The sequence below is a fragment of the Bos indicus x Bos taurus genome, chromosome 1 (assembly GCF_003369695.1).
Source record: "Bos indicus x Bos taurus breed Angus x Brahman F1 hybrid chromosome 1, Bos_hybrid_MaternalHap_v2.0, whole genome shotgun sequence".
Taxonomy (NCBI): Eukaryota; Metazoa; Chordata; class Mammalia; order Artiodactyla; family Bovidae; genus Bos; species Bos indicus x Bos taurus.
Window position 1 is genome coordinate 75,013,746 of NC_040076.1, and position 26,474 is coordinate 75,040,219.

The 26,474-nt window shown below is 37.2% G+C and overlaps 1 protein-coding gene across 3 annotated transcripts in view; it reads left to right on the plus strand.

Annotated features, from left to right (window-relative positions):
- FGF12 (fibroblast growth factor 12) overlaps window positions 1–23,806 on the plus strand; it is a 620,602-nt gene extending 596,796 nt beyond the window's left edge. For all 3 annotated transcript variants that reach the window (XM_027538353.1, XM_027538348.1, XM_027538344.1), the window contains one exon: window positions 19,127–23,806. In XM_027538353.1, coding sequence (XP_027394154.1) covers window positions 19,127–19,245 — 119 coding nt within the window. In that variant the 3' untranslated portion in view covers window positions 19,246–23,806. The remainder of the gene's footprint in view (window positions 1–19,126) is intronic.
- The last annotated feature ends 2,668 nt before the right edge of the window (window positions 23,807–26,474 follow it).

The window sequence follows — 26,474 nt, forward strand, 5'->3', positions numbered from 1 at the left end:
ATTGCACATCAACCTGTACTTACCCTCCCCTGGAATTTTAGACAACAGCACAGGCTTCACCATTCCTAGTTTTGCCCTTTCAAAGCATTGTTCACACCACAGATAAGTAGCTTCCCTAGATTTAAATTGTCTGATGGTGACCTCCCCCTTTAGCTTCAAATATAGAAGCCAAATACTTTCTGACAAAGAATTAGAGACAATCTCCTCCTTTTCTCCTCCCTCCTCCTTCAAAGAGCTCATTGCTCAGCTCCTGCAGGTGGTTGGATATTCAGAATCGAATTTCTTCCTCCTGAAAAGAATGTGAGTGCTTTCCAAGAGTTAAGGTTCAAGAACTTAATCCTTGACTGAGAAATATATTTCTTTTTTTTTTTTTTTGAGAAATATATTTCTAAAGTGAAATTAGTAAATATCAGTTGAAAGCCACTGCTACAGAAATAATAAATTTGAACTAAAAGAATATTTACCATTTTCTACCAATTTATTTTCCAGTGGGGAGATAAGACTAACACAGCTTGTACATACCTTTACTCACACACCTTTAGAACAGTTACAGTTATCCATTCTGCCTGTTAGAACTGTTGCTTTAAACTAATAGAATCTGGATAAAGTTCCAGCAGTATAATGTAGATCATATTTTCCCAAGCATTAGTATCAGAACCACCTGGAGTGGTTTTAAAAGCTACCAATTCTTAGGCCAAATCTCCCAGGTATTCAGATTTTATACTCTAAGTAATTTTGATAGCAACTAGGTTTGAGATTTGGTGTTCTAAACTGACCTTGGTGTTTCTATGCTCATTTTGATCCTATCTGGCCATAGGAAATATTTAAATATATTCAAAGTATTATGATCTATATATTTTAAAAGTCTAATCTAATATGGTATCTGGTCCCATCACTTCATGGCAAATGGGAGAGAAAGTGGAAGCAGTGACAGATTTTATTTTCTTAGGCACCAAAATAACTGCAGATAGTGACTGCAGCCATGAAGTTAAAAGATGTTTGCTCCTTGAAAGGAAGGCTATGACAAAACTAGACAGCTTATTAAAAAGCAGAGACATCACTTTGCCAACAAAGGTCTGTATAGTCAAAGCTATGGTTTTTCCAGTAGTCATGTATGGATGTAAGAGTTTGACTGTAAAGAAGACTGAGCGCCAAAGAATTGATGTTTTCAAATTGTAGTGCTAGAGAAGACTCTTGAGAGTCCTTTAGACTGCAAGGAGATCAAACCAGTAAATCTTAAGGGAAATCAACCCTAAATATTCATTGGAATGACTGATACTGAAGCTGAAGCTCCAATACTTTGGGCACCTGATGCAAAGAGCCAACTCATTGGAAGAGACCCTGATGCTGGGAAAGACTGAAGGAAAAAGGAGAAAGGGGTGGCAGAAGATGAGATGGTTGGATGGCATCACCAACCCAATTTGAGTAAATTATTTGAGATAGTGGAATCTCAAAGAGTTGGACACAACTTAGAAACTAAACAACAACAACAAATCTAATATAGAGTAAATTCTCATTCTGACACCTTGGAATTAAATGTATTAAACATTTTACATGTTTAGCTTTCCTACTGCTATTAGGATGGTTGTACATTAGTGCTAGGTTAAATTACTAAATGGACTTAATAGAGGTAATACCAAATATTATACCAAATTGATCACTAAGAAATTAACTTGATAGTAATCAATTAGACTTCAGGCTATACTACAAAGCTACAGTCATCAAGACAGTATGGTACTGGCACAAAGACAGAAATATAGATCAATGGAACAAAATAAACCACAGAGATAAATCCACACATCTATGGACACCTTATCTTTTACAAAGGAGGCAAGAATATACAATGGAGAAAAGACAATCTCTTTAACAAGTGGTCAACCATGTGTAAAAGAATTAAACTGGAACACTTTCTAACGCCATACATAAAAATAAACTCAAAATGGTTTAAAGATCTAAACGTAAGACCAGAAACCATAAAACTCCTAGAGGAAAACATAGGCAAAACACCCTCCGACATAAACCACAGCAGGATCCCCTATGACCCACCTCCCAGAGTAATGGAAATAAATGCAAAAATAAACAAATGGGACCTAATTAAACTTAAAAGCTTTTGCACAACGAAGGAAACTATAAGCAAGGTAAAAAGACAGCCTTCAGAATGGGAGAAAATAATAGCAAAAGAAGCAACTGACAAAGAATTAATCTCAAAAATGTACAAGCAACTCCTGCAGCTCAATTCCAGAAAAGTAAATGACCTAATCAAAAAATGGGCCAGAGAACTAAACAGACAGTTCTCCAAAGAAGACATACAGAGGGCTAACAAACACATGAAAAGATGCTCAGCATCACTCATTATCAGAGAAATGCAAATCAAAACCACAGTGAGGTACCATCTCACACCGATCAGAATGGCTGCTATCCAAAAGTCTACAAACAATAAATGCTGGAGAGGGTGTGGAGAAAAGGGAACCCTCTTATACTGTTGGTGGGAATGCAAACTGGTACGGCCACTATGAGTACTGTGTGGAGATTCCTTTAAAAATTTGGAAATAGAACTGCTATATGACCCAGCAATCCCACTCCTGGGCATGTACACTGAGGGAACCAGAATTGAAAGATACACATGTACCCCAATGTTCATCGCAGCACTGTTTATAATAGCCAGGACATGGAAGCAACCTAGATGTCTGTCAGCAGATGAATGGATAAGAAAGCTGTAGTACATATACATAATGGAATATTACTCAGCCATTAAAAAGAATACATTTGAATCAGTTCTAATGAGGTGGATGAAACTGGAGCCTATTATATAGAGTGAAGTAAGCCAGAAAGAAAAACACCAATACAATATACTAATGCATACATAAGGAATTTAGAAAGATGGTAACAATAACCCTGTATGTGAGACAGCAAAAGAGACACAGATGTATAGAACAGTCTTTTGGACTCTGTGGGAGAAGGCGAGGGTGGGATGATTTGAGAGAATAGCATTGAAACATGTATTTATCATATGTGCAACAGATTGCCAGTCCAGGTTTGATGCATGAGACAGAGTGCTCAGGGCCAGAGCACTGGAATGACCCAGAGGGATGGGATGGGGAGGGAGGTGGGAGGGGGATGGGGGACACATGTACACTCATGGCTGATTCATGTCAATGTATGGAAAAACCACTACAATATTGTAAAGTAATTAGCCTTCAATAAAATAAATAAATTTAAAAGAAAAGATTGAAATATTAGAAGAAAATAGACTCTGCCACTAATAAATCCAGATAAATGTCTTAAAAAAGCTCTTACCACTGATTTACTAAGTAATTTTGAGAAAACAATTTATTACTTCAAAGTAAGTTATCTCTGGAAATGTGGTTGATTATAAATTCCATCTATTTCACCGAAATAGTATGACGATTAGACACTGTAAGAAGGTTAGATTTCTCAAATCTGTCAGATCAATGCAAAGTGCCTTTTCCATTTTCCCTTGGAAATTGGACATTGTGTTACTGTGTTAGGTACTGGAGAAAGGTTGTCAGGCATGGTATTGAATAAAGTATTAGAGACAATGAAAATTGAATTTGGAGGGAAAATAATCTAATCAAAAACTATGTACTAAGACACCAAAGAAGTGAATAAATCAGGAGTCATGACTTTGTAAAGCTACTATCGAGAAGATAACTAATGGCAAATTATTTGATGTTTTTATTTCAGTTAACTTGAAAGAAAACTAGATGGCTTGTTTTTTCCAAAATCATCTTTTGGACCCAACAATACTAAAAGACAAAAAACAGATGTAGTAAAAATGTACCTTTTATGCTCCTGATTGTTTCCATTACAGAAAATAAAATAGCAGCCTTTCTCTCTCTCTCTCTCTCCATCTTTTGAGTGTGGGATCTCTGCCAGCCTGTGACAACTTATTCCCCCTAACCAGTGTAACTCATTCAAAGCAGCTTTTTTTCTGGTTTTGAATTTGATCTTCAATAAAGCCCTCCTACTCTCTGTGACACATTCTTCTTCCATCTCTCTCTCTCTCTCTCATGCACACAAATACTGCTTCTGATGTCTTTCTAAATGAAGGTACAGATCTTTTTGTTCATGATGTCTCCTAACTCTTTATAATAAATATTTACAGCACACTGGGTGCATCCCTTTGGCAATGCATTGCTTCTGAACCAGCACTTAAAGTTCTTCTACAGTTCCAAAGGGATTCTATGTGACATTAATTAAGGTGTGAAATTGCTTCCTGTTAATTGCCTACACTCTTCCATGATCTGCTATTAAGACAATTAAGTTTCTTTAATGGTACATTAACTAACAGAGCAATCTAACCTTTCCACTTCTTGGAAATTACAGAGCGCCAAGGAAAATTTGATTAAATTGGTAGTAATAAAAAGATTAGCCATATTTCATTCCTCTTTGATGGAAACTGATATAACATGGGGGTTCTTTATCAAGTGTCATTTATGAGTTTTATTAGAAACTGGAATTATCTTGCCTCCATTTGGAAAACAGAATCCATCAACAACAATTACAGTTGCCTTCCTCTCAAGTTTCTCAACTCTTCAGTCCAAAGAAATACTATCGAGGATTTACACCTAGTTCTTCCATAATTATCAAAACTTTCAACTTTTTAATGATTTATAAGAATCCAGTAGTAATATAAAAGTAATAATCAGTAGCAGTTGTACTATATACTGTGTACAAATTTACTATTTGCTAAGTACAAATTTTAAAACATTTGAAAGATTTTTTGTTATTTTCAACATTCCTCCTAACAGAAGTATCATTTGCTACTCAGTGACACTTTGGGAGGAAACATTAAGATTAAGAATATTATCCCAATTTTAAACACAAGGAAACTGAGTTTAAGAGCGATTACATAGCTCACCCAGGTCCATATAGCTGTTGCTGCTGCTGCTAAGTCACTTCAGTCGTGTCCAACTCTGTGCAAACCCATAGATGGCAGCCCACCAGGCTCCCCCGTCCTTGGGATTCTCCAGGCAAGAACACTGGAGTGGGTTGCCATTTCCTTCTCCAGTGCATAAAAGTGAAAAGTGAAAGTGAAGTCACTCAGTTGTGAAAGACCCTTAGCGACCCTATGGACTGCAGCCTACCTGGTTCTTCCGTCCATGGGAGTTTCCAGGCAAGAGTACTGGAGTGGGGTGCCGTTTCCTTCTCCGGGTCCATATAACTAGAAAGAGGCAAAACTGAGCCACCAGGGAAGTCAAGATTAGAGTTGTTATCTCTACCAAATACTGGTAGAGCAGCCAGCAAGCTGTTGAATGAGGACTGACCATACATTCAATAGTGACTTGACAGGATTGATTTCAGAGGAGCTGTGGGAATGTCTAATTGGAGTTGATAGAAGTTATAACAAGAGTTAAAGGAAAGAAGAAAGTAATATTAAATGACTCTTCTGAGGAGTCTTGTTATAAAAGGAAAATAGAGAAATGGAGTACAAGGTGGAGAGAAACATGGTGGCTATGTGTTGGGGTTTGTTTGTTTAAAGCTGTTTAGCATATTTATAGACTGATGGGGGAGAAGGGGAAATTGGTCTTATAGGAGAGAGAGTCACTGAGTAACACTGACCAGAGGGGATGGGATCAAGTACACAAGTGGCAAAGTTAGGACTGGATTTAAATAGAAACAGGAAGAGTTCAAGCACTTTTAACAAGCAGGAAGCCAGGATATGCACAAGCAGATGTGTGCAGGTTGTTATAACTTTTGTGGTGGAAATATGAACGCTTTCTCTTCTGTATTTATTTTCCAAGTGAATTCAGAGTGTGGTTACTGACAAAAGGGAAGGAAAGAGGGAGAGATAAATGGAGAAGGAGAAAAAGAGAAAAGAAGAGGAAAGAAAGCAAGCCTATTTCCTCAGTCTAAGGAGGGTATGAGGCAGTTTTCAGAGTTTGAGGAGGAAGGAGAGATATGGAATAGTCACTTAGGAAGACGGGGAGAGGGAATTGGCTAGAGAAATGGAGGAGGATTCCACGAAGTACTCAGCACCCCCATGAGGTTTGGGGTCAAGATTTTTTTTAAAATATTTATTTATTTGGCTACACTGGATCTTATTGTGGCATGTGGGATCTTTAGTTGTGGCATGTGGGACTTTTAAGTAACATGCAGGATCTAGTTCCCTGACCAGGGATCGAACCCCAGCCCCCTACACTGGAAGCCCAGATTCTTAGCCATTGGACCACCAGAGAAGTCCCTAGGATCAAGATTTTGACTGAGACCAAGCAACTAAGTTTTTTCTCCAAACTCATTAAGCTGTTTGACTATAAGCTTAGAGCAGGAACTCTGGGGCTAATCACACATGATTCTGTTTATGTCCTTGAATGACCTTAAACAAACTACCCTTTCTGCTCTTCAGTTTCCTTAACTGAGAAAGGGATCGATTAAACTGTCTGTTAAGGTCATTTAAAATAATCTTACTGAATATAAAGTGCAGATACCAAGTAAGTGCTCAATTAATATTAGCTTAGACTCAGCAGTAAAGAATCCCCCTGCCAATACAGAAGACACAGGAGATGCAGGTTCTACCCCTGGGTCAGGAAGATCCCTTCTTGCCTGGGAAATCCCATGGGCAAGAAGAGCCTGGTGGGCTATAGTCCCTATGGTCACAAAGAGTCAGACATGACTTACTGACTAAAACAGCAAATGGTTAAGAGGACAGCAGTTTCTTAGAGGAATACCCCTTGGATTGTACCTGGAACCTGGCTTATTATAGTTTGATTTATAAATAATAGCAACCCCTGGGATTTAACTTTTAAGAAAGACATTATTTTGGTTTGTTTTTCAAGAGAAATGTATGATAACTAAAATAAAACCAACTATTGAATGTTAAATGTTGCAAACAGGGAATCTGAGCTATTATAATGGCAAGAGGCACCTGCTGGTTCTGATAACTGCATTTACAGCAGAGGTACAAGTGAAAGAATATAACAGAAAAATACTAAGTGGAAAGTCGATCCTGGAAAGACCCGTACCTAAACCTACAAAGAGAAGATGAAGTGATACATGTTTCGTCTTTTTCTTTTCTAATGGCACGATCTTGCATTTAAAAATAAAGCAAAATTTAAATAGAACAAATACCATATGTTACCATAAGGTTGGTAGCTTGTGGTCTTGTTATGACCAAGTGTAGAATTTTAATTGATAACAGGACTGCAGGACTTTCTATAGAAGTACGGGCACGATCTCTCAGGAAGCTGTGAGAATGATAGCCTTCCCTACACCAAGTCACTTAGTTATGAGTGTCAATCATGCACATGTGTCCTCTTTACAATGAAGGGGTGAACTAAGGGTTCCTAATGGATGCCATGTCTTAAAACAATATGTAACGTGAGTTATGTTATTAGAAACCCTCACTTGTCCCTGTGTCTGCAAATAAGGAAGAGTATTCGCTCATGAAATCTCTGCCTCATTTTTATTCTGAAACCTGGGATAAACCCCTCTGCTTCGATGTGCTGTAAATCAAGAAAAGTCAAAACATGAGTAAAACGAAACATTCAGAAGAAGAGAAGGAGGAAGAACAAGGGTTGGGGAGGGAGAAGGGAAAGAAGAAGAAGAAATTTAAACATATATGAGAAAAGAGGAAAAACAGAAAACTGATTTGAAGAAAGAGTTCTAAAGAGCCATACAGAAATACTTCCCTTTTCAAAGCATTATCTCCTTTTACCATTTATCCAGAACTAGGGCTTCCCTGGTGGCTCAGCAGTAAATCTGCCTGCCAATGCAGGAAATGTAGGTTCAATCCCTGGGTCAGGAAGATCCCCTGGAGAAGGAAATAGCAACCCACTCTAGTATTCTTGCCTGGGAAATTCCATGGACAGAAGAGTCTGGTAGGCTACAGTGCATGGGGTCACAAAGAATTGAATATGGCTTAGCAACTAAAACAAAAGCAACGACATTATGATATCACATGTGTTAGAGGAACCATAATACTTATCTCAAAAACATTATGTGGGGTGAAAAAAGAGCAAGTGTATTTTATCACACTAGAAAAAGAGCAAGAAATATGATCAAGACAACCTAGAAGAGCCATGTGACGGAGAAGTAACGTTGTTAATCAGCCAGGTATTATATTAGGATACTAAGCATTCTTGAAATTTGGATATTGAAACTTGTAAAAATAGTATGAAGTTAAATTGGGAAGTAACACCAAAGAAATCAGTTCTGTAACAACAGGTGGCCATTAAATCATGCCCACTAAAAATAAAGCCTGTATCACAAATGAAGCCCATAGGATTCTGAATGATACATGATTAGACAGTAACATCCCAAGTTTCCCGTAGAGAATTTGTTTCCAGTTGTTAAATCTTAAGGTAGCACTGAGTCTGAGTTTCTGTGAAACAGATTTGGGGAGCTGGGAAAACAAGAAAGATCGTAAGTTAGATTTTTTGTTTTATTCACTTTATTCTCAATTTAGAAATTACTCCTTATCAAAATAACTAGAATATCAAGCTTTGCTGTTATAGCTGTAGTGGATAGAATATATAAAGCAGAGAGCACTGTGGAAGAAAATATTCAAGGCCAGATAGATTTTTTAAAATTCTAAGCCCTACACTAATAAATATGTTTTCTAATGAAATAATATCTTGTTGTAATAGAAAGTGATGGAAAATCCTTTGAACTACTGCAAATTAAAATCAGGAATCAATTATTGGGATGAAAAAACTTGACTTACATGGGACAGGAGAATTTGAGAAGCACAGTTTAGGAGCTGTAGAATTTATGTAACTCTTGAAGATCAGCTTCTAGATGGTTCCCTAGAAATGTTTCTTAAAGATTTTTCACAATTGCTTAGTAATAGATAATTGAAAAATTAATACCAGAACTTAAAATTCTAGTACCAATAGCTATAAAAAATTGTGATTAATTTTTAGTGTACAGTCAAATATATAGGATTCTCATATGTAGAACTAGTAATTCTTGATTTATCACTTACTGTTTATTCTTCTTAAGCTTCCCACAAAACAAAAGGATAGCCCTTGTCAGTATGTTAGTTAGCTTAACCAATTGAATATGGCTTAGCAACTAAATTACAGTTAAAATTTGTAATTTTAACTTTGAATTACAGTTAAAATTATGGAACTTAAAATATGTTAGATGTCAAGTATAGTTATCACTCAGTATTTGCAGCTCATTCCAGGAATCCTTCTGATACTGAAATCTGTAGATCTTCAAGTCCCTTCTATGAAATAGCATAGTATTTGCATATATATACTACACACATTGGAGGAGGCAATGGCACCCCACTCCAGTACTCTTGCCTGGAAAATCCCATGGACAGAGGAGCCTGGTAGGCTGCAGTCCATGGCATCGCTAAGAGTCAGGCACGACTGAGCGACTTCACTTTGACTTTTCACCTTCATGCATTGGAGAAGGAAATGGCAACCCACTCCAGTGTTCTTGCTTGGAGAATCCCAGGGATGGGGGAGCCTGGTAGGAGGCCGTCTATGGGGTTGCACAGAGTTGGACACGACTGAAGTGACTTAGCAGCAGCAACTACATATGTACTCCTGGATACTTTAAATCATCTCTAAATCATTTATAGTACCTAATACAATGTAAACACTGTGTAAATGGTTGCTAGATCAGGACAAATTCAAGTTTTGTTTTTTGGAACTTTCTGGAATTTCTAATTGAGTATTTTCCAATCCTTCTGAGGATGTAGAATCCATGGATACAGAGAGCCAACTATATACATTAGATACACAGCTGGTCTCGTACATAATAGTGCCTCAGCTAGGTTTGTTCCTAAGAAATTAAGATGGTGTTTGCAAGGCATCAGAACAACTCATAAAAGTTTGAAATGTTGCCAGCCATTTCTTATGGAATCTATGTAGTAAGATTCAATTTGACTGATTCTTCTTAACTATCCTGCCTGGCTGTATTCATGTCATATAAGCATAGTTGGACATTTTTATAGATAAGGAGATTGAATAGATTTTTCCCTATACACTCAACTTGATGGGCATATTATTAGCTGTTTGTTCACTATCAAATTAAGGCTGATATATACCATAATCCAGGTTTAAATCCTCTCTCCTGGACTTCAGAAGGTCTGACTCAAGTTGGCTTGGTCACTCTCATCCCTCACCACCTCAGTTTTACCTGATGCTTCAACAGTCACTGTTCCTCTTAGACAACCTGCACTTCATCCCTTCATTCTTTTTTTTTATCTTTGGATGCACTGGGCCTTCGTGGCTGTGCGCAGGCTTTCTCTAGTGCGGTGAGTGGGGGCTACTCTCCAGCTGCGGCGAGCAGGCTTCTCACTGTGGTGCTTTGTCTTGTGGAGCACGGGCTCTAAGGCACCGGGTCCATAGTTGTCGTGCACTGGCTTAGTTGCCCTGTGGCATGTGGAATCTTTCCAGACCAGGGATCGAACTCGTGTACCCTGAATTGGCAGGCAGATTCTTAACCACTGGCAGTCCCATCCCTTCATTCTTATTTATTAGCCCATCTACTTCGCTAAACCCTTTGCCTCCTTCAAGACTAAATCAACATTAAAGAGCTATTTTATATACTCATTCCCATTCAGCTCTGCTATGGCCCTTTCCTCTCTGTGATCTGTGTGCATGTCTATGCTCTCTTTCTTAGCCTTGAACTCCTTGAAGACAGGAATTAGATCAGTTCTTGCAGTTGCCACAGAGCACCTGGTACGAAGCAGTTTGTTTCTGCTCATAGAATAAATGAACAAATTAATACTGAAACAAATTCCTCTTTGGATATCAGTCAGCAAAAGAGTAATTGGAATTTGAGGAGAGGAAAAAAGAAAATAATGTAATAGAATCCAAATGATGCAATATTAGTTAAGCCAAATTAAAAGGGTCAGTAAATGCTTTGTGAACCAGGTCATTCCACCAAAGAAATCCAATATACGCTGTCTCTTCTAAGTGTGCATATGGAGGTCAGGTCAATCAGGTCAGGAAGTTTTCTCAGTTCCCCTCCCCATCATATAGTAATTGGTAGCTTTGAGATTAATCCTGCATGTGTACTAAGTCATGCCCAACTCTTTGCAAGCATATGGACTGTAGTCTGCCAGGCTCCTCTGTCCATGGGATTTCCCAGGCAAGAATACTGGAGTGGGTTGCCATTTCCTACTCCAGGGGATCTTCCCAACCCAGGAATCAAACCCCACATCCCCTACATTGGCAGGTGGATTATTTACCTCTGAGCCACCTGGGAAGCTCTTGACATTAATTAAGACACTTCTTTTTCAGAGAAGAGCAAACTCTTCTAAGAGAGCATTGTGTAATAGAAATATAATATGAGCTAAATATGTAATTTAAAATTTTCTGGTAGTCATATTTTAAAAATAAAAAATAAACATGAAATGGATTTTAATAATATACTCAATATAGTATATTCAAATATTATCACTACAATATGTAAGTAATATAAAGCATTACCACTGAGATTTAATTTTTACTGTGGTCTTTAAAATTCACTGTTTATTTTATCCCTCTTGCACTTCTGAATTAGGACGAGCCACATTTTTAGTGATCAGTGACCACATAGGCAAAATGGATACTGTATTAGATAGCGAAGGCCTAGGATGTTTTCATCAGATTTCCCTATCCTCTCACCAGCCCTGTATCCTTCAGTTCAGTTCAGTTCAGTTCAGTCACTCAGTCACGTCCGACTCTTTGAAACCCCATGAATCGCAGCACGCCAGGCCTCCCTGTCCATCACCATCTCCCAGAGTTCACCCAAACTCATGTGCATTGAGTTGGTGATGCCATCCAGCCATCTTATCCTCTGTTGTCCCCTTCTCCTCCTGCCCCCAATCCCTCTCAGCATCAGGGTCTTTTCCAATGAGTTAACTCTTCGCATGAAGTGGCCAAAGTATTGAAGTTTCAGCCTCAGCATCAGTCCTTCCAATGAACAGCCAGGACTGGTCTCCTTTAGGATGGACTGGTTGGATCTCCTTGCAGTCCAAGGGACTCTCAAGAGTCTTCTCCAGCACCACAGTTCAAAAGCATCAATTCTTCAGTGCTCAGCTTTCTTCACAGTCCTATATCCTTCAGTTCAGTTCAGTTCAGTTGCTCAGTCATGTCTGACTCTTTGCAACCCCATGAATCGCAGCATGCCAGGCCTCCCTGTCCATCACCAACTCCCAGAGTTCACCCAGAATCACGTCCATTGAGTCAGTGATGCCATCCAGCCATCTCATCCTCTGTCGTCCCCTTCTTCCCCTGCCCCCAATCCCTCCCAGCATCAGAGTCTTTTCCAATGAGTCAACTCTTTGCATGAGGTGGCCAAAGTACTGGAGTTTCAGCTTTAGCATCATTCCTTCCAAAGAAATCCCAGGGCTGATCTCCTTCAGAATGAACTGGTTGGATCCTTGCAGTCCAAGGGACTCTCAAGAGTCTTCCAACACCACACTTCAAAAGCATCAATCCTTAGTGTATCTCAATTCTCTTTTTCTTAGCACAGTTCTAAGACTGATACTGTTGACTATTGGGGAATTGTTGGTTCTTCCCATGCAAATAGGACATCTCTGGTTTTAATAGTCACTTCTTTGTTTACAGCTTACATGTAAGGTGTTTGTTTCTGTGTGTGAGTTTTGGAAATTATGTGTAATTCTTAAGTATGTTGTGTAAATACGCACAACATGAAATTTGCCATTTTAACCAATTTAAGAGTACATTTCAGTGCCATTGAGTACATTTCTGTGTTTTGCAGCCATCACTACCATCCATCCCTAAAATTTTTTCTTCTTCCCTAACTGAAACACTGTACCCATTAAGTATTTCTCGCATACTTCATTCCCTTAGCCCCTGGAAACCACCATTCTATGTTCTGGCTTTATTAATCTGACTACTCTAGATATCCCACATAAGTAAAATCGTAAAATATGTTTCCTTTCATGCCTAGCTTAGGCTTCCCCGGTGGCTTATTATTTCATTTTGTCTTTAGGTCCTCAAGGTTCATCCACGCTTGTGTTAGGATTTGCTTCCTTTTTAAGTTGGACGATATTTTATTGTATGCAGATACCACATTTTGTGTATCTGTTCATTGGTTCAACCAACCAAAGGTGCTCGTACCTTTTCACTATTGCAAGTAATGCTTTTATGAACATGGCTGTGTAAATACTATTCACAGCCTTGCTTTTATTTCTCTTGGGTGTATATCCAGAAGTGACATATCTGGATCATACGGTAATTCTATGCTTGATTTTTTGAGCAAATCATTGTATAGTTTTTCACAGTGGCTGTCCATTTTAAATTCCTTCCATCAGTGTACAGTGTTTCCAGTTCCTCCACCTACTTGGCAACACTCATTACCTATTTTTTTTTAAATAGGCATCCTGAATTTGTTTTCATTTCCATTTTTTGATGACATTAGGGATATTTAGTAGAAATGAGGCCAGCTTGGATCTAGATTAATGTATGGAAATAACTTTAAAATTGTCTGGTATAAGACAATTACTTGCATCACTTATTTGATTAATTGTTTTTGTGCTTTTATTAAGAAATTTTGATTAGGACTTTGAAATCCTACACTTTCATTTGGCTCTGCTACTATTCACCATCTGATTTTAGGGAAGTCACTTAGTTTCTTTCATATTTAAAAAATGAGGATAGGAATTTCTCACCTACTTTATTCACCTGGTTATTATATTTAGTTGGTCAATTTAAAATGGCTTTGAATTTCCACCTGGGCAGGTTTTGGTACTTTCCAGCAAGATCCAGGAAAATCTTCACAATCAAATGCCAGCTTGGGTTCTATACGAGAATCTCATCCCTCTGTGATCATTCAGACTGAGAAGTCAGTTAATCCCAGTTAGGGTTAAATGTAAAATTCTGTCTGTTGTTACAATTCATTTAAAGACACTTTGACTATGAAAATAAATAAATGGCTTTGAAGACTCTGAAATAATAGGTTTATTGAAGGGATTAATTCCGTGAACAGAGGAGCCCGGTGGGCTACAGTCTATGTGGTTGCAAAGAGTAAGACTGACTTCTTATTGTTCAGTCCCCAAGTTGTGTCTGACTCTGCATCATGGACTGCAGCACACCAGGCTTCCTTGTCCCTCACCATCTCCCAGAGTTTGCCCAAATTCACATCCATTGAATTGGTGATGCCATCCAACTATCTCATCATTGTCGCCCTCGCCTCCTTCTGCCTTCAATCTTTCCCACATCAGGGTCTTTCCCACTGAATCAGCTCTTCACATCAGGCGGCCAAAAGTATTGGAGCTTTAACTTCAGCATCAGTCAGGGTTGATATCCTTTAAGACTGACTGGTTTGATCTCCCTGCTTTCCGAGGGACTTTCAAGAGTCTTCTCCAGTACCAAAGTTTGAAAGCATTAGTTCTTCAGCACTCTGCTTTCTTTACTGTCCAGCTCGCACATTTGCACATGACTACTGGAAAGACTATAGCCTTGACTATGTGGACATTTGTCAGCAAAGTGATGTCTTTGCTTTTTAACACACTGTCTAGGTTTGTCATAGCTTTCCTGCCAAGAAGCAATTATGTTCTAATACCATGGCTACAGTCACCATCTGCAGTGATTTTAGATCCCAGGAAGAGGAAATCTGTCACTGCTTCCACCTTTTTTCCTTCTATTTGCCATAAAGTGATGGGATTGGATGCCGAGATCTTAGTTTTTTCTTAATATTGAGTTTTAAACTGGCTTTTTCACTGTCTTCCTTCACCCTCATTAAGAGGCTCTTTAGTTTCTCTTTGCTTTCTGCCTTTAGAGTGGTATCATCTGTATATCTGAGGTGTTGATATTTCTCCCAGCAATCTAGGTTCCAGCTTTTAACTCACCCAGCCAGCATTTGGCATGATGTGCTCTGCGTATAAGTTAAATAAACAGGGTGACAATAAACAGCCTATTGTACTCCTTTCTCAATCCTGAACCAGTCAGTTGTTCCGTACAGGGTTCTAACTGTTGCTTCTTGACCCACATACAGGTTTCTCAGGAGACAAGTAAGATGGTCTGGTATTCCCATCTCTTATAAGAGTTTTCCACAGTTTGTTATGATCCACACAGTCAAAGGCTTTTGTGTAGTCAATGAAACAGAAGTAGATGTTTTTCTGGAATTCCCTTGCTTTCTCTGTGATCCAACAAATGTTGGCAGTTTGATCCCTGGTTCCTCTGCCTTTTCTAAACCCAGCGTGAACATCTGGAAGTTCTCTTCATGTAATCCTGAAGCCTAGCTTGGAGGATTTTGAGCATAACCATACTAGCATGGAAGATGAATGTAATTGTCTGGTGGTTTGAACATTCTTTAGTATTGCCCTTCTTGGGAATTGGGATGAGGATTGACCTTTTCCAGTCTTGTGGCCACTGCTGGCCTCTCCAAATTTGCATATTTGATAGCATCATCTTTTAGGATTTTAAATAGCCCTGCTGGAATTTCATCACCTGAATATGGACTGGTAAATCAGTCTGAAAGTATTAAAAAAAATCTAAAAAAATATATACAATGTATTTTTGGCATGAAAATTTTAGAGATTATCATTGTGATTATTGTATACATTACAGTAATTTTGGTTTATATTTTGGACACATAATGCACTTTATAGTACAGTTATGCTTTGTTTTCTTCTTGTATTCTGTGTCATCATTTTATTATGTACCTTTCAGACAGAATAGCACAGTTATGGAGTGTTGATACAACTATCAAAGAAAGTTATATTGGGAGGAGAAGTGTTTTGTTTCTTTCTTGGCTTTCTAATTAGATCATATTCATTTAATTACCTTTTAATTCTAAAATTTGATTGAGATTTATACCCCTTGATTGGAATCTGAGAGCCTGAAAGTAACAATGAAAATTGAAGCCCAAGAAATTAACTGAAATCTATTTGTTTTATTACTCTTAATTTTCCAGCTAGTTTGAACAGTTTTTTTCAAACCTGGAATTTTACTACTTCATTTAATGGAAAAAAAGGAAAATTTGTGATTGAACTGTCCTTAAAAAAGAGAAAGTTGCACACTTTGCTATGACACTGGTGACTTTTACTGTTTTAGAAATTGAAAAAGTTTAGATGCCAACTTGGAAAACTCTGGGGACTTGTTACTTGGATGGCCAGCAGGATTACATTATTAGTAAAGTTATTTGCAATGATAATTATAATGGCAACCTTTTGTGTTGTCACAACTTAGGTATTTTATATGTAAGTGGGAAATAGCAAAAAAAGATAAAAGTTAAAAACAAATGTCTTGGGTAGAGTCTATGCCAGAAGGAAACTTTAAAAAGAAATTACAACACTAAGAAATTCAAGCACAAAAATTATAAAATATATTATTTAATGGAAATTAAGAGTAATATTCTTTGTGTCTCTAAACTGAAGTTTAGAAATTTGCATGCCAAAAATCTATTGTTTATAATTTATTAGATGTTTTCATTCTTTGAGACTGATTTAGCAGTCCATAGTCTTTGTGACCACATGGACTGTAGGGCGCCAGGCTCCTCTGTCCATGGAATTTTCTGGGCAGGAAATACTGGAGTGGATTCCCATTTCCTTCTCCAGGATCTTTCTGACCCAGGGATCAATTGCGTCTCCTGCATTAGCTGTGCTGTGTGCTTAGTCACTCCGTTGTATTCCACTCTTTGTGACCCTATGGACCGTACCCACTGGGCTCCTCTGTCCATGGGAATTCTCTAGGCAAGAATACTGGAGTGGGTGGTCATGCCCTCCTCCAGGGGATCTTCCCAACCCAGGGATCAAACCCATGTCTCGTGCATTACAGGAGGATTCTTTACCATCTGAGCCACCAGGGAAGCATTAGTAGGTGGATACTTTACCACTTCCACCACCTGGGAAGCCCCAGGTCAGGTTTGGGGATTTTCACAGCTGATTAGGTGACAGAGTAAGGAAAAACTGCTTTATGGCATCATATAAATTGCTTTCCAGTCCAATCACTTCATTACATCTTCTGGATTCCCATGTGCACTAACCAGTTATAAACACATGGTTATATATTTTGCACACATAAACATATTATTTAGTTTGGGGGATTTTGACACTTTCCCTATAACAGAAATATATGTAAGAGACATTAGGCTTGAAGAATTTCAAGATTTCAATAGAATCTTACACAAGGATCTTCTGCCTTTTGTAAAAGAAACAGACTCTTGAATTACCTACTGGTACTATCTGAAAATTACAGGATCTATTCTTTCTAAACTAATTTCCTCTGTACACTTTGCTAGTGAGGCCAAAGGTAGTTAGTCCTTTGAGGATATTGGAGGGGTCATTCAGTACAGTAACTAAAATATTTTAAAATCTCATTTTAAAATCTATATAATACTTGTGTATGATATACTGAATCAACATGCTTTTATATATATTTTATACTAACCTCAGTGTGGTTCAGATTTTGCTAGCATCAGCATCACCTGGGCACTTACTAAAAATGCAGAATCTAAGCCCATTATAGATCTTCTGAATCAGAATTTGCATTTTAATAATACCCCTATGTGATTCAAATGCACATGAACATTTAAGAAGCCCTCCTACTGAGATGTTGCAAGAAACCTATCTCCTCATCATTGAACTAGTCTGAGGAGAAACTTACTTGTCTCTTAACTCTCTTAATTTAGTTTTGTATTTAGAATGTATCTTCAGTAGAAACAGTTTATCACTGTGTTCTCTGAAATCTTTTATTCAGAATTTTCATGAAGAGATCAGCTTCTTCATTTTTCTTATACATCTTTAGATGCTTACTAGGTGTCCGATTGGACAGAGCTAGAAAGTGGCTAAGTGTGGAAGTGGACCAGACAGTGTGTCTCCCAAATGGGTGCTCTTAACCACCATACAACATCTATTTATTCATGGCCATGCTCAGGTTTCTAGTCCCAGGGCAAAGCCTATAGGAAGAAGCAATTTGATTGGAAATAACATTCAGATGGCCAAGGTATTGTAGTGATTATTCAACAGATGCTATGCTAAGTCACTTCAGTCGTGTCCGACTCTGTGTGACCCCATAGACAGCAGCCCACCAGGCTCCCCCGTCCCTGGGATTCTCCAGGCAAGAACACTGGAGTGGGTTGCCATCTCCTTCTCCAATACATGAAAGTGAAAAGTGAAAGTGAAGTTGCTCAGTCGTGTCCGACTCTCAGCAACCCCATGGACTGCAGCCTACCAGGTTCCTCTGTCCATGGGATTTTCCAGGCAAGAGTACTGGAGTGGGGTGCCATTGCCTTCTCCGATTCAACAGATAGGGGTATGCAATTGTTGTTCAAGTCAAGGATGAAACTATCTCTTGATATTTAAGTAAATATTTCATATGCTCATATACAGTCACATTTGTCTCACAACAGTAAAATGAATCTGTTTTAATGTACTCAATATGCTGATAGATACTATCTTACAAGAGTAACTGTGAATTGAAAAACATTGTTCTTTCTATGCAGTAATCTAGCAAGATCTGCGATAATTCAAAGATGACTGAGCTTTAGAGCCAGACAAAACAATAGACGATAAAAAGAACTGTTTATATAGATGCAAACTGAAATCTCAAGGTTGCATAATCATATTTCCTATTGATGAATAACTAAGAAGCCACAGACTGTTCATTACCTTAGGTGAGGGAAATATGAAGAAATTGGAAAAACTGTGTTGTTTTTTTCTTCTCTGCTCTGTCTCCTATTATCATTTCTTATATAGGATACCCTGAAACTTGGCACTAAAATTTCAATTGATACAACAGTATCATATTTCTTGTAGTAAGGTAAAGATTAAAAGATCATGTAAATAAGAGGTTTTTTTTTTTCCCTACCAGAACTAGATTACAGACTAAAGTCTGAAAAACAAGGTATCTCTTTCCTCCCTTTAAATGTTATACTCCTGATGTCTCCTCTAACTCTAGATAAAAATCCTGTTACATAGGTTAGTAGACAGCAAAAACTTATTAAGCCTTATCTATAAGGAAACAGAAACCACTTATATGTCTGCAGCTCTGGGAGACTTAAAAGGGTGTGACTGATAGAACTAGAAGAAAATTGTGTATCCATTAAATATTTTAAGTTAAGACTCGTTTTCATGGAAGAAAAAGAGCTAGTGATGAGAGTGAACACTAAATAAAATCAAATCTGAGATGTTTATTGAGGCTGAATTTGGTGTCCACTATTGTTGTGAATAATTAATGTGATTTTTGCCTTCCAGTGTGTATGTACAGAGAGCCATCACTACATGAAATTGGAGAAAAACAAGGGCGTTCAAGGAAAAGTTCTGGAACACCGACCATGAATGGAGGCAAAGTTGTGAATCAAGATTCAACATAGCTGAGAACTCTTCCCTTCGTCCCTCTCTCATCCCTTCCCTTTCTCCCCCTGCCCTTTACCCATTTCCTTCCAATAAATCCACCCAAGGAGAGGAAAATAAAATGGCAACCCAGGACCTAGTGGCTAAGATTCTGCACTCAAAATCTTCCTTTGTGTAGGACAAGAAAATTGAACCAAAGCTTGCCTGTTGCAATGTGGTAGAAAATGCACATGCACAAAGATTAGCACACCTAAAAGCAGAGGAAAAAATAATCAAGACTCCACAAGCATTAAAATAAACTGTGTTGTTATTAATAGAGGACTAATTGTAATGAAGACATAAATATAATAAACATGAAATAAAGTCATTACCTTAAAGAAAAGGGTTTTGGAGAATTGAACTTACAAATTGATGTAATATCCTAAATGGCTTAAACTCTGGATAATGCTGTGATGTGTGTTTTGAATTTGTATTTTCTTTGGGCATTTGGAATTGACACAAAATTGCAGTCTGTTTCCAGGATTTTTTTTTACCATAACATTGAACATGTATGAAGTACAGATTCTTCTAGTGCCTATAAGGTATATAGCCAGGAATCATTTAACATCAAGAAAAATTTTATTTTAAAATTTTATTCCTGAAATCAATATTTAAGATTGTTTTATGCAAAGGATTGTCATATGTTGAATTTAGTGCTATTACCTGATTTCATTCCTTCCTAACAAGAGTTTCAGATTCTCCTAGAAGATTATCATATTTTTTTCAAAAGTATTAATTCAGGAGCTCATTTTTTTTTATTTAGTCACTTAGAAAAAAATTTATTGTTTTAAGATTGAAGTAACTTTTAGGAAATTCTTTGTTGTTTCCATGCCTTGGCAGTGATATGTAACTTATGTGGTTTTACCATTTGATCTGATTTTTTTGTTTTTTTACTTTGTGGACACCTTTAAGAGTGTAGGTAAATGTCTAGCTGTGTTAGAAGAGAGTTTTATACCATTTCTTGCAGCAGAAAAGAAAGAAAAGGTGTTTTACATAAGGAAATAAATCCTAAGAAGTTGGTGCAAGCAAGCTGTATCAATATTTGCCTTTGTACCTTACTAAGTTTTCTTGTATGTAGCATTTTCCAAACTTCACCAAGGAATTGGGAGGCATGGCTGTGAAATTCTTAACTTACTATCTTATGAAGCCAGTAAACTGTTTGTTGCTAGATAGCCTCATTTATAAATCTAATTGAAAATAAGTCTGTCTCCTAGAACACAGAAGGAAAATGTTATACCCTGGATTTTCAAGGGCCATTGAGAAATAATACTGAATTAACAGCCATGGTTCCGACTTGTGTGAGTGACTTAAAGTAATAAAAAAAAAATAACTGTAAGACTAGGCAAATGCATATTTAGGAATACTGAAATGTTAGAGAAGAAATGAATACAATTGCCTTGGGGAAAAAATAGATCTTCTTGGTCCTACAAATCAGGAATGGTGTAGAGACATCCAAATCAAAACAAAACAAAACAGAATGTTAAAAAATATATGCAGATTTATGGATGTTATCAATGAGAAGACTTAGCATGTTACTTCTCCTATAGCTCTTCCGTCCAGCATGTATTGTTCCAAATACTCCCTAAAATATACACTTTGCAGAATCTCTAGGCCCTCACTTTAATGACCTTGTCATTGGTTGCTGTATTCTTTCAAAGTCACTGTAATTTCCCTCACTCCACACAATCATTAGTGGTCGGTGTCCTTCACCAAGTATTCTATTTCTCTTATCAGGAGGTGAGCAGAAAATGAAATGAAGGAATTCGTGTAATCAGTTGCAAAGAATAAAAGTTATGCATCTCGGCAAGGATTTTGAACACACGTCTGCAAGGGATATTTGTTTAATCAAAATATTTGAAAAGTAAGAAATAAAGACATTTAAATTAAATAAAAGAATGTTATTCTTCTAGGAAAAGAATGCCCTTGTAAAAAGAAATACAGCTCTAGTTCTTTTTCTCCTTGTCACTCTTGATTCAACTTGATTATAAACACACCTGTCACTTCCAGGACCAATCAAATTATAAGCACAAAGTCTTATTATTTTTTTTGAAAAAATAAAAAGGAAGCTTCTACAAAATGGCTCCCAGGCTCATTTAGCATAAAATGACTTGAGCTTTTTGGTCATCCACACATCCACACATATACACACATCACAAGCTTACAAGTGACACAGTTGACAGTTTCACAAAGTGTTCTCAATTACACTGACGATTTCATGATAGAATATATCTTATCTAGTTCGATATTATGGAGAATATGATAGAGAGATGAATCTCCAACAAAATTCTTCCCTTTATTTACAATGGCTGTTTATCATTTCACGTCTGGATGCACAGCTTCCCCCTTTCTGAAAGCACTGGAGACAGTTCTAACTACCCAATTTGTATTTTGTGTTTCTCCATATCATTTAAGCAAATGCTCACCATGGTGAAACATTTGGAGATTGGCTTTGTTAAGTTATACTTAGTTTCAGAAAATAAATTGTTGAAAATCTCAAGTTCTTTAACAGATTAACCTGACAAAAGCTATGGTTTAGAGCACAGGGTGAACTTTTGCCTACCTGCTGCTTATTTTTTTAAGTATGTAAAGCCTTTAATAGAAGAATTCAGTATTCATTATCTAGGTTTTTTAAATATTACCAAATATATACATATTATTATTCTATTCCCTCCAAAAATATGAGCCATTTTAAATAGTTTGCTTTTCAGGTTTATGCAAAATAATTATCTTGATTTTCATCGTCCAATTTCTGGGTCTCAATTCACCCATTACTTATTCTCCTATAATTAAACTTGTTTTTTTTTTTTTTTCTTAAATGCATTGGGATAGTCTCAAGAAAATTATGACTTTCAAAAGCTTTGTAATTGACTATGTAAGTATAAGGTAAAATGTGCTTATTCTGAGTCCTTATTGTATTGATAACATGTTTCAAAATCAGTGGGCTTAAGAATGAAAACAAAACTTTTGAGAATCTCACAAAGTAGTTTTCTGGCCAATATACCTTACTAATGATTAAGCTAGAAGTCTGAGCTATAGAAACAAAATGGTGCTGAAGTTCCCTCGGCTAACTCAGAGATTTTGTGCTTCAGGAAACTGGAGGACAGCAAGTCAACTTATCCTTGATCATGGTAATAGTTTGAGTTTTGAATTTTGCATATGAATTTCATAGCACATTTTCAGTTATTATGGATTAGCACAATAAAAAGACATTAATTTGACACAAATAATGATGCTTTATGGGCCTCATTCTAATCTAGATAGCTGTTAGAAAAATTGTTCTACTAAAGAAAATGACAATGCTCTTGATAGGTATTCCATGCAGATGAGTGGTTCTGCGGTACCACTACAAGAGATGAGAGTATTAAGACAAAAGTTAAGGATGAAGAATCTTACTGTGAGTTGAAAAGTTTGACAGTCCTAATTTGGGACCAATAATTCCCTGGTGGAGAAGCATGACTACATCAACAGTTAATTTTTTTCAACGTGAACCCAGAAATAGAAAATCTATTATTTCACCTTCAAGGCTTCATCTCTAAGGTCACGCTCCAAGAAGGTTTTCCATGATGTTGCTCAATTTCATCTGCACCAGGTGAAACCCACTCCAGCATAAAAACCCCCTGCTTATTTTAGTATCAAAGAAGGCTGAGGTTACTTCTCTGTCATAAACCTGTAAATAGCATTTTATAAATCAAAATCACCTTCAAAACAGTGGATTGTTCTACAAATATATATGTGTATATATACACATTCTTCTGAAATAAGGATATATTCTATAGAGTTTTTATTTGATTTGTGTTCTTTCGTCATAGGTAATTACAGATAAAGAGGTTTGAATGCAAAACTTTATATATATACATATACATATATATAAGTGTATATTTCTAATGGTAGTATAAGTTGCCACTTTATAATAAAAAAGAAACAGGTGGGAACAATAATCAAAGCACACACTCCTTCAGAATGTCAGTAATTCTGAATCCCTTCTTTGATGCAGAAATAGCTATTTTTTATTTCTAAAAAGGGATTTTAAAGAATTGTACTTCCTGACAGATATCCTGGGAAATCATATCAGATTGAAAATTTATACTTGAGGGCAAGAAAAAATGTGCTAAATGCAGATATTCATTTTTCTGGAATTTTCCTGGAACCCAAGTTAAAAATCAACATTTAAAATCTAAATTAATATTCACAGATGATATATTGAGCTTCAGTAACAGAAGCAAAAATATATTTAACACAATGATAATAAATTTAAAATAATGTCATAGTAGAAACTGCATCATTAGACATTTTATTAGTTGGAAAGAATGAGTGGATGTTTTTTGTCTTTGCTCTAAGCACAACCTAAGGACTGTGGCATTAATTTTTTCTTAAAGTTGTTCAAAAGTCCAAAATATACTCCCATGAATAGAGCGGGTTTTAGGCTCCATTAAATGTTAACATCTTAAGAAATTATTGAGACTGAAATGTTTAATAAACGCATTATATGAGAAACCAAACAAATTAATGTTTTGTTTTTACATTAAACACAGATTACTCAAATCATTGGTTTTTTGAGATCGAATTTGTAAAATGTTTATACATCACAACCTTCCTGAAGTAAAAAGCAATTAAAATCTTGAGATGCGTATGCATGCAGAGAAAATACTTGCACATTTTTTTCTAACATTAAATTTATTTGGGAAGTCTCTTTCCTTTTAAAATGCATCTTATAATATGTCACTGAAAAAGTGCTATGTCTTATAAAAAAATCAAAACTGGATTTATGGATGGAAAATGAGTCAAAATTTTTATTGAACACTGGTTATAAGTAGAAATTACCTTCTAAGTTAGAAGCTACTTGTGGTAAACCTAATATTTTCTTTTTGAGAATTAAGAACTAGAGCACATCCATTTAGAGCATATTCATTTATTCATAATTTACTAACTAGACCCTTAGTTGAGTTTAGGGATCATAAACTAAATTATGATCTCAAAAAATCCAAGAAAGGCAGACATATAAATAACGTAATACCCAAATGTAAGTACTACAATAGTTATTAAGATTTTATGTACAACTGATGTTGCAACAATCTAGCATAGATGAAAGACAGGGGTTGGAAAGGGGATAGATACTGAGTAATCAAAGATACCAAGGGGCCCCACCAGTAGAGGAAATAATTTGAAGAAAAGTTATAGAGAAACAAAAAACACAATTCGGAAATCCTTGTGAATGAAACAAAGAATGAATGTTCAGAGGAGATGTGGGGGGACTGAGTTGAAAGAAATAAAAATTAAAAGTTTTTCAATGTTTCATCACTGTACTCTTTGGATCTGTTAGGACAATTCTGCTTGCTCACAGCAGAAGGCCCAAACCACACTAGTCCTTTGTCTAGAGATCACAACATCATCACCACAAATGCTGAATTTGTCTGTAGTTCTAACTGCCCACTCCATGTTTATAACTTCCTTCTTCTAGTTCAGAGATAAAGAATTTGGTAAAGAACCTGCCTGCAATACAGGACACCCAGGTTTGACCCCTGGATCAAGAAGATCCCCTGGAGAAGGGAATGGCTATCCACTCCAGTACTCTTGCCTGGAGAATTCCATGGGCAGAGGAGCCTGGTAGGCTATAGTCCATGGGATCAGAAAGAGTTGCATATGACTGAGCAACTAACGCACACACAGAGTTCAGAATTCTTTTTACAAGTTGCAAGATATGAAATATTTATATCACCTATTCTCTCTTACAGTTCCCCAGGAAACATCTCCTTGAATCTGACTGGCCCAGTTTAAGCCATGGGTCCCCATACAATAAACCACTGTGGCCTGGAATTTGAGACATGTCGACTAGTTCAAATCAACCAGAGCCTTCTTCTAGACTTTTAGGTTGGACGTACTTGTCCAAAGATACAGGTCTGCATAGACGAGGGGTGACTGTTTGAATGAAATCCAGAGTCCATTTAGCAAGAAGATGTGGAAATGCATGCTATGTAGCAAACTTTCCATTATCTGTTAATGAATGTGTATCCTATCACAGCTCATTGGCTATTCTAAAAACTGGCAGAGAAATGCAAGTACTAATGAATTAAAGCTGCAGCCATAAACCATAGGGAAGACAAAGGCAACTGAAGCTTCAGTTCCCAAAACATTATTAAATGTCTGCTATGCAAAAGGCACTGTGTGGGTCACTGGGGAAGATATAAAAGAGCTGCAATTTTAGATTATGAGAATGACTTGCTGTCTATTGCCCTAAGAAGGCAGACAAGATTTGCAATTTTAAAGAAAAGTGGCCCATTTGACAACTCAATATACCTGTTACTGGCTTCCCTGGTGGTTCTGCTGGTAAAGAATCTTCCTGCCAATGCAGGAAACACAAGAGCCTCAGGTTCGATCCTTGGGTTGGGAAGATCCCCTGCAGGAGGGCATGGCAACCGACTCCAGTATTCTTGCCTGGAGAATCCCATGGACAGAAGAGCCTCATGGGATACAGTCCATGGGGTCGCAAAGAGTCAGACATGACTAAATGCACGTGCACACACATACATACACACACACACACACACAGTGCCTGGTATGTCCAGTGCTTTTAGATGACTGTCAGAGGACTAGAAAAGCAGTTTGGCTATTGTAAACCAGAGGTCTATATCATATCTACTTTTCTGTTTCTGTAAAAACACTGTTTGGATGAGGCCATTAAAAAATTCATCTTAAAATATCTGTCAATACTCAGTCTAGGTCATAAATTCAGGACTATTTGCTATTTCAGAATCACCTGGGGTAGCCATGCATAACATTCTTGAATCCTCTGTGCAGATTATAGCCTATGTTTGAACACTCTGAATGATAATTAAATATATTAATCTCTCAAGCATCATATTCCTTTTGGGGACAGTACTGGTTTTATAAAGTTCTTTCTCATATGAAGTAACTTGTTCTGTAGTGTCTACCATTCTTTTAAATTTCACTCTCTAGGGCTATTCCAGTGACTCAGTGGGTAAAGAATCCACTGCAAATGTAAGGAGACACAGGAGATGCAGGTTCAACCCCTGGGTCGGAAAGATCCCCTGGAGAAGGAAAGGGAACCCACTCCAGTATTCTTGCCTGAAAAATCCCTTGAACAGAGCAACCTGGCGAGCAACAATCCCTGGGGTCCCTAAAGAGTCAGCCACAACTGCGCAGCTAAGCACTCAGGCACTCAGGGCTACTCAATGTTAATTTAATCCTCCAC